The sequence below is a fragment of the Labrus bergylta genome, chromosome 15, assembly GCF_963930695.1.
Source record: "Labrus bergylta chromosome 15, fLabBer1.1, whole genome shotgun sequence".
Classification (NCBI taxonomy): domain Eukaryota; kingdom Metazoa; phylum Chordata; class Actinopteri; order Labriformes; family Labridae; genus Labrus; species Labrus bergylta.
Window position 1 is genome coordinate 26,393,735 of NC_089209.1, and position 17,647 is coordinate 26,411,381.

At 41.4% G+C, this 17,647-nt stretch overlaps 1 protein-coding gene across 2 annotated transcripts in view; it reads left to right on the forward strand.

The window, feature by feature from the left end:
• The window catches only part of LOC110003888 (adhesion G protein-coupled receptor F5-like), a 37,065-nt gene extending 25,240 nt beyond the window's left edge, over positions 1–11,825 (forward strand). For both annotated transcript variants that reach the window (XM_065963395.1, XM_065963396.1), the window contains exons 19-24: positions 3,059–3,223; positions 3,313–4,662; positions 4,796–4,837; positions 9,048–9,098; positions 9,189–9,252; positions 11,329–11,825. In XM_065963395.1, the coding sequence (XP_065819467.1) occupies positions 3,059–3,223; positions 3,313–4,662; positions 4,796–4,837; positions 9,048–9,098; positions 9,189–9,252; positions 11,329–11,387 (1,731 nt within the window). In that variant the 3' untranslated portion in view covers positions 11,388–11,825. The remainder of the gene's footprint in view (positions 1–3,058; positions 3,224–3,312; positions 4,663–4,795; positions 4,838–9,047; positions 9,099–9,188; positions 9,253–11,328) is intronic.
• The last annotated feature ends 5,822 nt before the right edge of the window (positions 11,826–17,647 follow it).

Below are 17,647 nucleotides of genomic sequence, written 5' to 3' on the forward strand. Positions count from 1 at the left end.
CAACATACAGCGCAAATGCATACACACACACACTTGCACTGGAGCGCCAGCCACCACAAAACCTTTTTACTTTTTAATTTTATGCTACAACACACAGTTGATCCGTGATCCGTACGGACCGAGGCGTGAACACACGTGACCCGGTCAAACAGTCGGTTGGACTACTACGTTCACTCTCACCGTGTCTGCAGCTAATTTAACAAAAGCAACATCATCTCACAGCAGCCTGCTGTAGTCTGTGAGCATCTCCACACAGATTAAAGTTGTTTGTTGTAAACAAAATTAAGGGAAAAACATATGTGATATAAATACAAAATACCCTAAAATAAGAGTTTAAAAAAAAAGTATGTCAATATTGCATTATTTTTTACAGAACTCTCATTTATTATATCTGATATTATTTTCTGTTTGTTGTTTGAGTATTAAATGCGTTTGTAGGCTGTCGGTAAAGGCTATGGCTCACTATGTGGACTGGTAGATCTCGGCAGACTGAAAGTAGATCTTGGTTCAAAAAAGGTTGGGCACCCCTGTCATAGACTGTATAAAGATTATTATTAATTTACAGTTTACACTAATATGAGTGTAAGAAGAATCTACATAAAGATTTTTACAGAATGCATTAGCTACAAAAAAAGGCGCACCTTTGCTGGTATATCAAGAGTAAAAGATGCCTTAAACACCTACGTTTTCTGGAAGATCTAATCCGCTCATTTTCTGATCACTGGTGGATCAAGGCATTAACTGTTGCTCCCGTGAGATGCCGTTGAGAAACCATAGTAACACACAGTTCCTGTTTCCAGCGGAGAGAGGGATGTTTTTCCCAAAGCCTTTGTATTTATACCCTACGCCTTGATGAAGGGTGCTTCATTCAGCTGCTAGTGTGACAGTTGGCTATATACTTCCTGAATATAAATGTATTGATATTTATTTTGCAAATACAGGTGTCAAGACTCTGCTGTACTGGTGCACACCAAACTATTTTTCACATACCCATTGTCATAAGTCGGCTTATGGGTCATGGCAAAAGACAAGAAGAGTCAGAAGTTTACCAAAGAAAACAAATAGTTTATTATAAATAATCAATAATAAGAGTTCTGAGGCGTGTTTAATCTGTATCTTCAGTGGTGAACGTGTGGATGTGTGTGAAATTATGATGTGGTGTGAGGTGTAGAAGATTGCACTAACATTAGTAACTAAAGTAACAATAAGCATCGGTCAGGCTGAGAGAGAGTGAATGAGGGAAACCAGCAGATCTTTGTAGTAGGGCTGGACGATATGACCTCAAATAGATATCAAGATTAATTGAACATTTTAACTCGATTACGATTAATGGGTTTCAATTATTTTGTTCTTGTTTTTTGCCCTGATAGTTAACTGACATGGTCTCTACTGTATACTAAATTATTAAAGCTGGGATATGAAAGTGCGTATCGGATGAACTATTTTGTGGTTATTTATTGAATTATTTGGAACTGAAATCAAAGCATCGCTTGAAATGAAAACGACACATTTTAGTTTTTAAGTATAAATGAACTTCTGTAAAACAGTAGAAAATAAATAACTTGCATTTCTTGCAAAACGTGTTTCTGCAGTGTTTACATTCGACTCATTTTTTAAATAATCCTCAAGGGCAAGATTCTGTCGGTGAGAGGTTCTGATTAATTTTCAATTAATTTTCCAGTCCTACTTTGTAGGCCAGGGTGCACCAGGCCCAGGTGCAGTTTATCCTGCCAATGAGCCTCCAGCCAGGACACACCTCCTGCAGCAATCACACATACTGTACAGACAAACAGCAGCAAGCCAAAGACTCTTAGTGTTCTGGTGAAAGGGTCGTCACACTATAATTCAAACTATAATTCACATTTGCAGTGAAATACTTACAGTCTAGAAGCATGCTTTTATACAGGACTGCAGTGCACCAAAAGTAACAAGAGTACAGTGAAGAAAACATTTAGATCGGCTCTGTTTTAAACCAGACAGATACAATAAAACTGCCTTTACATCTCTCCTGTGTTATATAAAGAGGATGAACAGAGCTAAAATGGTCCTGTTCAAAACTCACCTAAACTCTGCGACTTGGACTGTGCCAAAACATTACTTCTTCGAATTGTAAAAACTGAGTATGTTCCACTCATATGCACTTGCAGTAGGATTGTGTAGATGTGGCTGTGGTTCAGTGATAGAGTTGGTCGTCTCTTCAACCTTCTGTCCCCAGGTAAAAGCGACCACGGTGTCCTTGGGCAAGACACTTAACCCCGAAGTCACTCCTGCTGCTTACACGGCGGCATATGAATGTGTACGACATAGTTAATACTGATGGACTCTTTACGCAGCAGCCTCTACCATCAGTGTGTGAATGTGTAGGTGTGACCTGCGAGGTAAAAGAGCTTTGAGTAGTCAGAAGACTAAAAAATAAATATACAAGCTCAAGTCTATTTACCATTAAAGGGGCACTCACAGGCCCAGTTGCTCCGTACTGTGCTGAAGCCCGATTGTTCCCCCTCCTCATTCCTCCGCTGACCTGCACTCACACTGCTCCAGGACAAACCGGGCCTGAGCACGTTGACTTCTTGTACATAACATCGTAATACAACACATGCATGGCTTTAGGTGATACTGAAGCGTGCTCAGTTCATAAGACAGATGGACTCAAAAAATAAAAAAGGGATGAGCGGTTGAGACCGCATCCGCACATTGGAGAACAACACAGAGAACAAGACAGCTACTTTACTGACTTTGTGGCTTATTTTGAGTCATGTTAGTCAGATACAGACAGAACACTCTGGGATTTCTTCATTAACGAAGGCTGTCTATGTTTCCTGCCCGTGGTTGTGCAACTGTACTTAGCCAAAGCACACCGCATCTAACCGTGCCAAGGCCAAGAACATGTACGGATTGCCTAGTGTGAGGGCGCCCTTAGTCAATTTTTATGGCTTTCCTCCCAACAGAAAAACATTTAGAGCCGTCTTTAATAATAACAACAACTTTGACATCACTTCAATGTTCATTCTTGATATACTTTTAACATTGATGATATTTTTTCTTTCAAATTTCACAGTTTTTGAATAACAATTCACTGCCAGGTTTCTTGGATACACTCAGCGATGTCACCGACAACTTCACTGAGGAAGTGGTTAAATCTCCCACAAACATAAATGCCATTGTTGATATACTCAGCAATGTTGCAAATACATCCCTACCTATTAATAGTGACTTAGCAGAGGTATGTGAACAAGAACGGTGAGGTTTACTTTATGTAACAGTATAATTTACATTTTACATGGTCTAATGTCTCCTTTCCTATCAATGCAGGATATCCTTCTCACTGCAGGTGTCCTCACCACAGATGGTGCAAGGGAAACCTGGGAGTCCCTGAACAATGACAAAAGAAATGCCTCACAGACGGGAAGAAGCTCCACATTCTTGCAGTCACTGGAGAATATAACAGCTCTCATTAATGTCTCTTTAGCAATTCGCACACCTTCTATTCTCTTAAACAAAACTACATTCACAGACTCTTTCAATGACAGCTTTAATTCTTCAGTGACGATAGTTATATCAGAACCTGGTGAAGGAGAGAAGAATATCACTGTGATGACATTTGCTTCAATGGATAACGTTCTCCCTGCGAGAGACGAAGCAAATTCCTCCAGATTTGACATCAATGGGAGAGTCGTTCTTGTTCAGACCAGCATTGGAAACAGCCCCATTAATATTTCCTTTACATTTAACCTCAATAACACTTCACTGGTGGACCCACAGTGTGTATTCTGGAACTTCAGCCTCTTTGATGATCGGGGGGGATGGGACAACGAAGGCTGTATGCTTGTAGAAATTAAAAATGAAAGCGTCACCTGCAACTGCAACCACCTGACCTCCTTCTCCATCCTTATGTCGCCCCTCGTTAACTGCAAAGTGTGTTCTCTGATAACATTTATTGGAGTTGGCATATCCATGGCCTCCTTGGTCATATGCTTAATAATTGAGGCTGTCATATGGAGAAAAATTAGAAGGAACACCACATCTTACCTGCGTCATGTCTCCATTGTTAACATCGCCGTGTCTCTCCTGATTGCAGACATTTGGTTTATCATAGGGGCTTCTATTTCAAAAGCATCGGGTGATAACCGTGACGCATGCTCTGCAGCTACATTTTTCATCCATTTTTTCTACCTAGCCATGTTCTTCTGGATGTTAGCCTCAGCCCTTCTGTTGCTTTACCGCACAGTCAGTGTCTTTGATGGAGGTTTGTCCAAAAGATCTATGCTGGCTATTGGATTCTCTGTAGGCTACGGAGGGCCTATTATCATTGCGGTCATAACTATAGCTGCCACTGCACCCAGTGAAAGGTACAAACAAGGTAAATTCTGCTGGCTCAACTTTACAGAGTCCCTCGCCATAATAGCCTTTGTGTTGCCTGCTCTGACGATAGTGCTGTTTAACCTCATCGTCTTGATTGTGGTATTATTCAAAATGCTGAGGAGAAGGGCAGTGACAGACTCTGCCCAAGCAGGTCAGAGGAATGTTTTATTGCTTATTGCAAGGACCCTGGCTGTCCTCACGCCATTATTTGGATTAACTTGGGGTCTGGGAATTGGAACCCTGGCCGACCCAGAAAATCAAGGCATCCACATTGCTTTTTCATTCTTCAATTCACTGCAGGTATGAATACTATAGTTAAACATAACTGTGTGACATTCTGTATAATTCTAACGCTTTTGATTTATTTTGAATTATGAGTGTGTGTTTTGTCATTAAAGCCTTGTGATGCCACTGTGTGCTTTTGTCCTTAAAGGGTTTCTTCATATTGGTGTTTGGACTGCTGCTGGACAAAAAGGTATTTACGACTCAATATTCACATTTGTATTTAATTGCACGGTTAAATACTAGATGAAAACATTCTGAATTATAGTTTTCCTTTGCTTTTTTCCCTATCATTGCAAAATGTGCACTGCAACATGTGCAGGTAATACACTGACAACAACAGAATCTCCAAAGAGATTAGTATTCGTCAATCAAAGTCAAGTCGAGTCTGTAGCTGCCGAAACTTTTTATTTTACTTTTTTTTTTCCTGAGATACATAGTTATTTTGACAATAGTAGTTATACATGTGGTTTTGTTATTAGATAAACTAGAGATCTGATTAAGTCTAATTTTTCTAAGCCCAACACCGTGTCCTAACAGTAGATATCGCGATGCATCGCGCATGATCTCACGCTCGCTGTTGTTGGGGTTTTATCTAGTCAAATTTGGTTATATTATTTATACTTTACTTTACTTATTTAATTATTAATTCATATAAATAACAATATTATTAAACTACGTTTAATTAACTTGGGGAGCACCATTCTGAGATCAGAGTACAAATAACCAAATATCACTAAATTCAGTCTCAAATTAGTTAATGAATTACTAATATTATAAATAATTAATAACTGTATTTAATAAATTGAAGGCGTGAAATCCGTACACAAAGCCCTCGCACCCAGCTTATTTCACAATGCAAATACATCAGTAATCACAAACAACTGCTCTAATAAATTATAACAGAATTTATTTAACAAAGACACATCTATGAAGGCAGATATGTTGCAAAATAGGAGAGCTTGTAGAATTTGATGTGAGAGCTTGTAGAATGTGATGTGAGAACTTGTAGAATATGATGTGTGAGCTTGTAGAATGTGACTTGAGAACTTGTAGAATGTGATGTGAGAGCTTGTAGAATGTGATGTGAGAACTTGTAGAATGTGATGTGAGAACTTGTAGAATGTGATGTGAGAGCTTGTAGAATGTGATGTGAGCTTGTAGAATGTGATGTGAGCTTGTAGAATGTGATGTGAGCTTGTAGAATGTGATGTGAGCTTGTAGAATGTGATGTGAGAGCTTGCAGAATGTGATGTGAGAACTTGTAGAATGTGATGTGAGAGCTTGTAGAATGTGATGTGAGAACTTGTAGAATGTGATGTGAGAACTTGTAGAATGTGATGTGAGAGCTTGTAGAATGTGATGTGAGAGCTTGTAGAATGTGATGTGAGAGCTTGTAGAATGTGATGTGAGCTTGTAGAATGTGATATGAGAGCTTGTAGAATGTGATGTGAGCTTGTAGAATGTGATGTGAGAGCTTGTAGAATGTGATGTGAGAGCTTGTAGAATGTGACGGGTACACTGGTCTTTCTGATTGTGGAAGCCGTTGACTGAAAATAAACTAGCATAGCATTGAATGAAAACACATAGAGGCGAACACAGCAATTCAGCAACAAAAACAAATGCAGCAGCTTACAGCAGATAATAAACAGAATGTGTAGTTCAGTCAACAATAATGCACAATTATCAGTTGTTATAAAATAAATGTTCCTGATCTATTCTGTGCCCAGACTAAAGCCTTAATTGGAATCACTTTTCTGGTGGCTGTTTCAAGGTTCGGTCAGTCTTCAATCTGTTGAATGTTAAAATCAACAGATTCAGGCAGGTTTCCATGGCAGATGAAAAGAGATGGCAGCTGGAGTCAGATTTGAGACAAGAGCAATGCTCTATTCTTCTGGTGGCAGGAGTAGATTTTCCTTCGGGTATTCTTCTTCAGGTAATAGGGGCTGTCCGTAGCACTCCTGTCCAGTTGCGTTCACCGACGTTGACGAGAATAACTGGAAAAATCTCTCAGTGCTTGAACCAGATACATACTGATTGTGCCAAAACTTTTAAAACAGGCCTTGGAAGTATGTCATGTTGAGATGCGTGTCTCCCCTGAAGCTGGAAGCTTGTGAAGAGAGGTATTCTCTGGTGTAGGAAGACCACACATGAAGAGGTAGAACAATGAGAGGCGGCTGCTTTTATCGACCCTACACTTAACACCTATGTGTTAGATGTTGCAGAGTATGCTGGGAGTGTTTCTGCAGGGCAGTTCATGCTGGGAGTAAGAGTAATTTAAGTACTCATACTCAGGCTTCTGTGGCTACAGGCCGGACCTTTGTTTCAACACATGGAGATACCAACACTGTCCTCACTGCAGCTGTTAAATATATATTTATCTGCTCCTTGAATTTCCGTTTCCCCTTGTAAACATTATAACATCATCTGGTGCTTTTATTTTGAAGGTGGACAAACTGAAAGTTGTTCTTTGTATTGACAAGCTGTTTACTCAAATCACAACACTCAGAGGCTCGACGATAAACGGCTCGACCTGAGCCGAAAAAAGTTTTTCTTCTGGTGTTGACACAAGTCAAAGGTCAACATTTAAGTCATGATGTGGATTTTATTATTTAGGGGTAGGCAGTAGCTCAGTCTGTAGGGACTTGGGTTGGAAACGGGAGGGTCACCGGTTCATGTCCTGGTGCGGACCAAATATGGAAGTTGGTCTGGTAGCTGGAGAGGTGCCAGATCACCTCCTGAGCACTGCCGAGGTGCCCTTGAATAAGGCACCAAACCCCCTCCCCACTACCAGCTCAGGAGCGCCCACTGTGGGCAGCTCCGTCACTCTGACATCTCTCCATTAGTGCATGTCCATAGGATCCTGTTTGTGTGTGTTGCATGACTTACAGAGTGTAAAAAGTGATCAATAAAAGTAAATCTTAATCTTAATTAATGTACCGTACTTGGTAAAACAAGCTAACAAGCTCTTTGAGTGAGGAAAGCGAGTGTCAGTGCCTTGTAGAGCCCCCTCCTCACCTACACGAGCGACAGAGAGGGGAAAAGAAGCGGGGCGTCTCGCAGGCAGTTAGAACACTCCAAGAGTAAATAACATATTTAAGCTGACTTCGCTGCTGACACTCGCTTGCGTAGCGTTGCGTGCTGTTAGCAGACGCTTTAATCAGGGGAAAAAAATACCGGGAGGGCAGCTTAAGAACTATGACACCTGATTTAAAAACAAATCAAAGTAAACAAAAAGTCTTCAACAGAGCAATTCGTCCAACCTTTGGTAACCTCTACTGACAACCTAGAGTCAGATTAAAAAAGTGACCGTGTTAACTGATATCTTTCAGACAAACGCGACTGAAAGTGTCCTAACAAAAGCCTCTTTGTTCAGTTTTTGTATTATCATAATGTCAAAAATACTTATTTTAATGTAACGTCCGACAACCACTGACACATTCAGCAGAAAGTCACCGAATAACATGGTTACTCTATTAACCGTAACACCGGCAAGGACTTTGCCGTTTCTAGCTTTAAAAAACAGTGTCTCAGAGCCCACAACTATTGGTTTATTTAAATATATCTGTTTAATTTGGTAGTCAGGTGATTAAATTAAAAAGCCCATGCTGTGGTTCTACAGTGTTTCAACATGTTTGCCCTCCAGCCCTCCACGCTGGTCATGTGACTGAAAGCTATGAATGGTTTACAGTGAGAAGGCAGACTCAGAGAGCAGAACAAACACCTAGCTGTGAGAGTGTCACCCACCTGGGAGAGGGGTTACTGCCCTTTGTGATGTCATGAAGGGAAAATCTCCAAACACACATTTTCTGAAAAGTGGAGCAGGCAAAAGACGAAGAGGATGGACTTTTCTCATGATTGAGGGGTTTGTAGACAGACTAGGGACAGTGTGGCTCAGTTGGTAGAGTCGTTGTCTTTCAACCAGAAGGGCAAGGGTTCAATCCCCAGCTTAGCAACATGTCCGATGTGTTCTTGGGCAAGACACTCACCCCTGCATTGCTTCAGTTGCAGTGTATGAATGGATTAGTGTTGTACTTACCCTCTGATGTACATTGTTGGATAAAAGCATCTGCTAAATGAATTGTAACATTGTAACGTCAGTGTTAGAAACACATGGAGAAGTGTTTTACATAATATGTGACTTTTAACAATATTCAACAGAGCCAAGTAATATGTATACAATAATAAGACTGATTTGTCAGCTAGCATATCAGCTCTGGTTTATATGTCAACCTTTTCCACCCATCAGTGAGCTACAACCATAAATAAGTCACAGTTCAAATCTGCCGCTTACTGAACTGCATTTCATCTTAGAAGTTGCCCTTTTACAAACATGTTTTATTGCAACATCAGACTTTTGGAGCTTTCAAGAACCAAGCTAATTTGTTGATTAATTTTTTCAGGTGCGGTCAGAAATAGCAATAAAGTCACAGATATCCGGAAGTGGCACCAGGGTAAGATATTTTATTTATTTTGTCATTTTTCAAAGCTGATGGAAATATTGGGGTTACAAATTTCTTTGTTTACAATTATTCTTGTTTTAGAGCACCAGTGCTGGAAACTCATCGAGTGCATTTGGATTTCTCCGGCTCTGGAGACGAGGAAGAGGTAAAGCAGTAATTTCAAAAAAGAGAAAAAAGCTCTGTCTCAATGCTTCTGTAGTGTTTTCACAATGCCTCAGTTCGGTCAAAAGCCACGGTCGGAAACTAAACTTTTTTTCGCTGTATTAGTCCGTCTATCCTATTCTTGTGAGTGTAATCTCTAAGTAGCAGCTGGAACGAATATCTTTAAATTGAGCATAAACTTCCGCCTGGACTCAAATGACGACCTTATCTGACTTTGGTAGAAGTTCAATAGTTATATCTCAAGTAGAGTTACGCTAAGAATTACACAACTATACAAAGGATCAGCAGCATAAAATGATAAAGTGAAGACATTATGTCCAGGTACATTTTTAGGGCCCAAGCACACACTGTAGGGTGCAAGGACCCTATTGAAACTGTAGGAGTTGTTGTTATTCTTGTCACAAATAAATCGCTTATTTGAGAGCTTCAAAATGCCTGAAACTTTGCACAAAATTCAAGAAAGCATAAAATGTACGTATGATAGTGTTTTCGTACGTGTGACGCAAAGTGGCTTGGCAGCGCCCCCTAAAGTACAGCCCCTGAATTGCATTTAGTCTACATGTATGAACATTGGTACCCATATAACTCATGTCTAGGCCTACAAAAAATATATTATGACCATAGTGACAAATGTACAATAAGTCCACTGAGTCCAGTACAACGTCCATTTTTGGCGATTCACAGGGAGTTTTATCTTACCTGGTACATATTTAATTCTGTTATCCAATGTTTACACCCATGAGAACAACATGTGTAAACTACAACTTAACTGATTGATAGCGGCATACACCTGTGAGGCGTTCCTTTACATTAATTACCCACAAACAGGGCTGAAATTAAACAATACTTGGATAGATATTCAGAAAGTTCATTTCCAAATACTGTGTTGTGCCCTGTAGCCAATAAGCAGGTTAAGGTGTTTTTCTGATCCAGTGAAATATCTCAACATGTATCAGAGAGACTGCCCAAATTGTGGCACACCTTTATTCATATTTTTCAGTATAGCTACTCTGTTTATTCATTTGGTGCAACCAACTGGTGACATTTTTTCCGGCCAACTTTCGGTTTATAGTCATCTGCTTTAAACAACTAAAGACAATCTGATGTGTTTCCACAGCTCCACAAGCCAGCACAGCACTCGGTAGTGATTATATCAAGAGCGCTCTCTCTCTCTCCCAAAGTGCAGCAGGTCGACAGACATGGGCCGCTTTACAAAGCTAGATCAAATTCATGATTTTTGATTCCATTAGTTTAGTGGTATCCTGATTTTGTGCACAGCTAAATATTCTTCCCTTGGTAAATTTATAATTGAGTAGTCACCTACCTTTGCATTGCACAAGTTTTGTTTACGATTAAAGGCCCATCTCGTATTGATGCCTGTCCCACATAAAGGCAGGATCATTTTACAGACTCAAGGCAATAATTAGAGCCCGACCGATTAATCGCATATCAAGTGACTATCGGTATCGGCTAATTTGATCGCATAATGCGCTGATATTTGTAGCTTTATTCACCAGTTAAATAGCATTTCATTTGAGTTTAAGTGCATTACACTAGCAGTTCTCTTTCTGGCTGTAGAGTGATGATGCTTGTTGTAATCCATTTAGCACACTTTTCTGGTGTCAACCATTGATGGACGTAAATGCACAGTTACTTTCCAGTTGTGTTTGATAACTGAATTTGAGGGATCAATGCAATATATGTGTATAACTATCTCTGCGAATCGAAGATCGATCTAAGAAAGGTATCAGCCAATATATCCGTGTCGGATGTTCTGTCTCCCCCATATTGATATCGGCCCCAAAATTCCCATATTGGTCGGGTCCTAGCAATGAGAGCCCGAGCTGTTATTTTGAGTATCATTCAGATTGTTGTAGATTTGTCATTGAAACAAAGAAAGCTCATCACTGTGAGCACCAAGCAGTAGCACTACAGCGAAGGTTTAGCCTCACAAGGAGCTGGGAAGTCTGTGGACTTGTTCTGGTATCAATCGTTTTTATTTCCTTTTTGGCCAACAACTAAACACTTTATTTTGTTGCTGTGTTTTGTTTTTTTCCAGATGGTAACAACATCTCATCCAACGACTCTAATGTGACTCAGTCTCTCAACCCTTCATAATGTTTGCAGAGCACTTCAACCAGTCCACTCTGAAAGACAACCAACGGAGCTCGACCCTTTTTCTCCAACGTTACGACAACTAATCATGAATACGGTTTTCTTTTTAAAGCTGCTGCACAGCTTACAACTCTGTTATACATACAAGCATTTATATATATATTATTACATTAATTTATGTTGGATAAATAGTATTATTTTCTTTGAGAAAGGAGTTTCATGTACTTGCTATAGGTCAGGAGATATACTCTGGAAAATGTGTGTCGTCATTCTCATTTCTGACCACTAGAGGCAGAAGTGCACCGATATTTTCTTTCAGGTCCATGGTTCTTGATGCACTTAAAAAAACAAAACATGTAGCTACATATAAAAGGCATTAATCTTAATAAGTGATCTTATATTACTGTGTTTTTGTCATATAATAAATACTTTTTGAATGCAGAGACTTTAATAACCTGTTTTACACACACACACACACACACACACACACGTGTGGTGGTGACTGAGTCTGCAGAGACTTTGTCCTCTGACTGGATTTTGATGTTTTGGTTTGCTTTTGTTGACTCTGGCTGGTTCTGGGTGGGGAGTTATTGTGTTTCCTCCAGCCAATGATAGCGCTCAGATGAGTTTAGGAGTGGAAACAGTTCAGCAATTGGGTGCGATTTCCTACCTGCGAATATGCCAGACATGGGTGTAGCGGCAAAAAGAAAGTATAATCATAGTGAGGCAGCTAAAGCTCGTTCTGAAACAAGGGTGAATCTTGTGTCGTCTTTCACCCTCAGACGTGGAGTTGTTCCCTTTCCTGTTGGACAGGCAGGCAATTGGACTTGTATGCAGAGTATACCTCGCTTTGGATAAGCGGTGATGTTGGACACTGGCACCTCAGCTCTGTGCAGTCTAGGATGACTGTGGTGTCTGCGTAGTCCTTAACCTTCCTGTTGTCCTGGGGTCAATCTGACCCCAAATTCAATCTTTTGCCGTCAAATATGTTTTTTATTCATCAAATGGTCTGAAAATAATGGGGGCTGTTCATTACTATGCTCTTCATGATCACAGTAAATTTGAGGTAATTTGATTGAATTATGGGTTTTTTATTGAATTTACTAACATCTGTTGTCCTCTGGGGTTAAAATGACCCCGCAGTATAAAGTGGTGCAATGGAGCAAATGATCACACCATACTGCTTTCCAAAACATCTTTGATCTTGGATGTTTGATGTTTGGGGTCAAGCAATAGTTATGACAAGAACAACAACAACAAAAAACTCAGTTTCCTGCACTAGTGAAGTCTCTGACTGCATTAGTTTACGAGTAGAGAGTTGAAAGATTTACTAGTAAACTAGAAGACAGCAAAAATTCTTCATGTTAACTAGTAAGGTGCAAAATATCTACTTGTTAACTAGTGAGGCTCGGTATGGCCAGTCCTTTAACATTAAATGAGTCTGGCTGACAAGTGGCAATTTAGTTTTCACTATTGGAATTTACATTTCAACATGTCAAAATGTCATTTTGGTCAACATATCAATAATGTAATTTTGACTAGTAAGAATTGCATTTTAGATATCTAGAATTAATTTGTGATATTTGTAATGTAAGAACAATTGTAAATATCATAAATAAACTTTGTCACTAAAATAATTGAATTTTTGATATCAAGAATGAACATTTTTAGTGGGAATTGAGTTGAAAATTACATTGTGGATATGTCGGCTTGGAATTCTAACATGTCAAAATGCAATTATTGATATCTGCAATTTCTTAATGATTTAATGTTAAAAGGGCTTGCCATAGACTCGGAAATGTTTACTCGTTAACTAATAGTAGCTAAAATGTCAATTAGTAACACTATGGGGAGCAGTTTTCACCATAATAGTTTACTAGTAAAGCCCTGTACAGTTTACAAGCAAAGCCCCATACAGTTTACTCGTAAAGGAATAAGTGCCTCGATGTCCACTAGTTAAAGTAGTAGGTATCTTTTTGGCCTCTGCAGCAGCTCCCCCTCACCCAGCAGCACCTCCTGGCCCATCACCCAAAACACAGATACAAATTCTGCCCTCGCCAGAGTGATCTTAAAACATTGGAAATGTGCCGAAAATGCAGTGCATATAAAGATCATGCCATTACTACCTGCCTCGCATGCAGGCATGTAAATGAGGTCTTATTGGCCTTAAATCTCAAATGGAATAAAAAAATGGTGCTAATGTGTTTGAATGAAGTTGTTACTAGGTGTAACACAGAATTTGGTTTAAAAGTCCACTTTATATTCTTTAAATTACAGTCAAACCGGACGGGGTCAATTTGACCCCTGAGGGCAGCAGGTGTTATTATTTGCTGCCATTCATTTGGTTGCCTGCCAGTTGCCGCTCGTTGCCTGCCGCTCGTTGCCTGCCAGTAAGCGTTCTCATGAACTGATTGTTTTTTTTTTTTAAATGTACCTTGTCTTGAGACCCTGTTTTGATCAACTAACTGAACACCTAATGCTTCCAACTGCTTAGCTTGGCTGGTTGAATGATTTTTGTAATCGGGCTGAAATAAACTGAATGTAGCCTACACCTGTGGTAGCCCCCCCGCTCACAAACGTCATACAAGAACTCTAACTTTTACAAAAACTATTGCTCCTACCTAGTGTTCTCATGTCCTGATCACTGAGTGTTTTTTGTTTTGACCAAAGGCGAACACCGTGGACAAATCGGCGTTCTTTTTGTCTTCTTTTGGCACAAGTTACACTTTGAACGTACTAGTGACAATCAAACGGTAGCCTACGGCTGCTAGCACCGGCTAATTGTTTTTAGCATCGGATCCAACTTGCAAGCAGGGCTACTAACATCTCCCCTCCCGACAACATGGAGACTGTTTGTTGTGAAGGCTGCCTGACACTCTCACGTACTAGAGGAGAGGTTACCAACCTTAAAGAGAATATCCGCAGGCTTTCTGAAGAGCGTCAGAAGAAGGACCTGATGCTTTCCAGCTACATCGACTTGGCAGCCTCTCAGTCTAAGAGGATCACGGCTATGCACTCCGACATCTCAGATACCTTGCTGTGGGATCCTTTACGGCCCCGACACTCCTCCTCCCTCTCTTCCCACCACCATCACTCGCCTTATCATTCATGTGGGCACAAACGACACCTCTCAACAACAGTCTGAACTGACCAAAGAGCACTTCAACCAACTTTTCAAGCTCTTAATACAAACTGGTAAATCCATTTTCATCTCAGGACCCACTGCGCCTCTGCCCAACGCCGCTCGTTTCAGCAGAACCCTCTACCTCCACCACTGGCTGCAGTCCACCTGCAGGGCTCACGATGTGGCCTTCATTGACAATTTTAATCTGCTCTGGAACCGCTACTCTCTTTTTAAAGCTGACGGACTTCACCCAAACAAAGCTGGCTCACACCTCCTCACTACAAACATCCAACACACAGTACAGTACACGCCATGCAACTGACTATCAATAAATGACGACATCAATACAGCCGATTCCCAATCTTCCTCTATGGTTCCAGCACACCCAACTGTTTCCCCTACCAGCCCCCCCTACCATCCAAAGGTCTGCTCCTCCATCCTCCCAGCTCTCCCTGTGATAAACAGCTCCCCCCACTGGCCTCATCCCTCATTACCACATTCACTGACATTGTCTGCAATAGAAACTCTCATTACAAGAAGGCATCCAAATAAAAACAAAATCACTAAATCTGTCAATTTTTCAAATTTGTCAACCATCCCCTGTCAGCCACTCCCTCACTATTCACTCTGTAAATCACCACATCATAACCTGAAACTGGCTTTGCTGAATACTCGCTCCCTCAACAATAAAAGCCTCATTCTCCATGACTTCATAACCGACACCAACCTGGACTTCCTATGTCTCACCGAAACCTGGCAAAAACCCTTGGAATATTTCTCACTAAACCAAACCACACCCACAGGATACACATACTTGGACAAACCCCGCCCCAATGCACGGGGTGGTGGTGTTGCAGCCATTTACAGGAAGGACATTAAAACTACCACCATTCCCATCCCTGCATTTGACTAATTTGAACACATTGCTTTCAAACTCTCTGGTCCCACTCCCCTAGTCACTGCTGTAATCTATCGCACCCCCAAACCAAACCCTTCTTTTTTCAGTGATTTTCATGACTTTCTGAGCCAACTCTGCTCCATCTCAACTTCTGTTCTGCTCCTTGGGGATTTTAACTTCCACGTCGACGACACTCAGTGTAAAACTGCCAAAGACTTCCTGGACCTTCTTCACTGCCTCAACTTCACACAGCACGTCAACTTCCCCACTCACAGCCGCGGCCACATTCTGGACTTGGTCTGCTCCACTGGTCTCACAATCCATCAACTGTCAAGTCTCAACCTCAACATCTCCGACCATCTGGCTATAAACATGGACATTCTCATCCCTCTTCCCACTCCAAAACAAAAATGAAAGATCTCCTTCAGAAACATAAAATCAGTCGACCCCTCAGCTCTCTCAGCCTCTATTACCAGCAAAATCTCTTCCTCCCCTCCCCCCCAATTTAATAACCCCTCTGAACTCATCACCTACTATAACAACACACTCTCCTTCTGTCTAGATCAACTGGCTCCCATCAAAACTAAAACTGTCTCATTCACACACTCTGCACCCTGGTACACTCCCGAACTCCATAAAATGAAAACCCGTAAACGCCAGCTTGAAAGACTCCACAAGAAAACTGGTTTAACAGTTCACTTCCAATCATACTCTGACTACCTTAAACAATACATGGAAGCTCTCAGCGCTGCCCGGTCCACCTATTACTCACACCTCATCCACTCAGGCTCATCCAACCCCAAGGCTCTCTTCTCTACAATAAACAAACTCCTCAAACCCAGTGACAACACCTCTCCCTCCTTCACAGCTGATAAATGCAACGCTTTTCTTTCATTCTTTCAATCAAAAATTGACACCATTTACAGCAGCTTCAACACTTTCACTGTCCCCTCTTCATCCCTACCCGCATCCCCTCACCTCATCACCCAACCTCTGTCTCAGTTCTCCCGTTTTCCCAAATGAACTATCCATCATCACCTCTAGCATGAAGTCCTCCACCAGTATTCTCGACCCCATCCCATCCAGTCTCGTCAAAAACTGTCTCCCAGCCATCGCGCCACTCATAACCTCAATCATTAACTCCTCCCTCTGCTCTGTTTCAGTACTCAAAACTCTCAAACTGGCAGCCGTCACCCCTATCCTCAAGAAACCTGGACTCAATATGGACAGCATGTGCAACTTCCGCCCCATCTCCAACCTCCCCTTCCTCTCAAAAATACTGGAACGTGTTGTCGCCTCCCAGATCAAATGCCACCTCTCCTCCAATAACCCATTTGAACCATTCCAGTCCGGCTTCCATTCCCAGCACAGCACAGAAACAGCTCTCCTCAAAGTCACCAACGACCTCCTCCTCTCCTCAGACTCTGGCCTCCTCAACATCCTCATCCTCCTCGATCTCACTGCAGCCTTTGACACCATCAGCCACAGTATTCTTTTATCCCGCTTAGAACACTCACTCAACATCACTGGCACTGCTCTTTCCTGGTTAAAATCCTACCTCACCGACAGACAACAGTTTATCAACATCAATAACTGCTCCTCCTCCATAGCTCCTTTGTCCCAAGGCATCCCCCAGGGTTCGGTGCTTGGTCCCCTCCTGTTCATCATATACTTGCTCCCCCTTGGTAACATTATCCGCCAGCATGGTCTCCATTTCCACTGTTATGCCGATGACATCCAGCTCTACATCTCCACCAATTCCATCACCACTGAAACCCGCTCTACCCTAACAAACTGTCTCAATGAAATAAAAACATGGACGCACACCAATTTCCTCTCTCTTAACTACGCAAAATCGGACATAATAATTATCGGCCCTAAATCCCTCACCAATTCCATTCACAACTTCTCCTTCACAATAGACAACTCCACTCTCTTCCCCTCCCCTCATATCCGCAATCTTGGAGTCATCTTTGACAGCCAGCTCTCCTTTGACCACCACGTCACCCAGCTCACAAGAACCGCCTTCTTTCACCTTAAAAATATAGCCCGCCTCCGTCCACTACTCTCATTTTCTGCTGCTGAAACACTAATCCATGCATTCATCACATCCAGACTCGACTATTGCAACAGCATCCTTTACGGCACATCATCCAAAGTCCTTAATAAACTTCAATACATCCAAAACTCTGCTGCACGCCTCCTCACCCACACCCGAATACGCGAACACATCACCCCTGT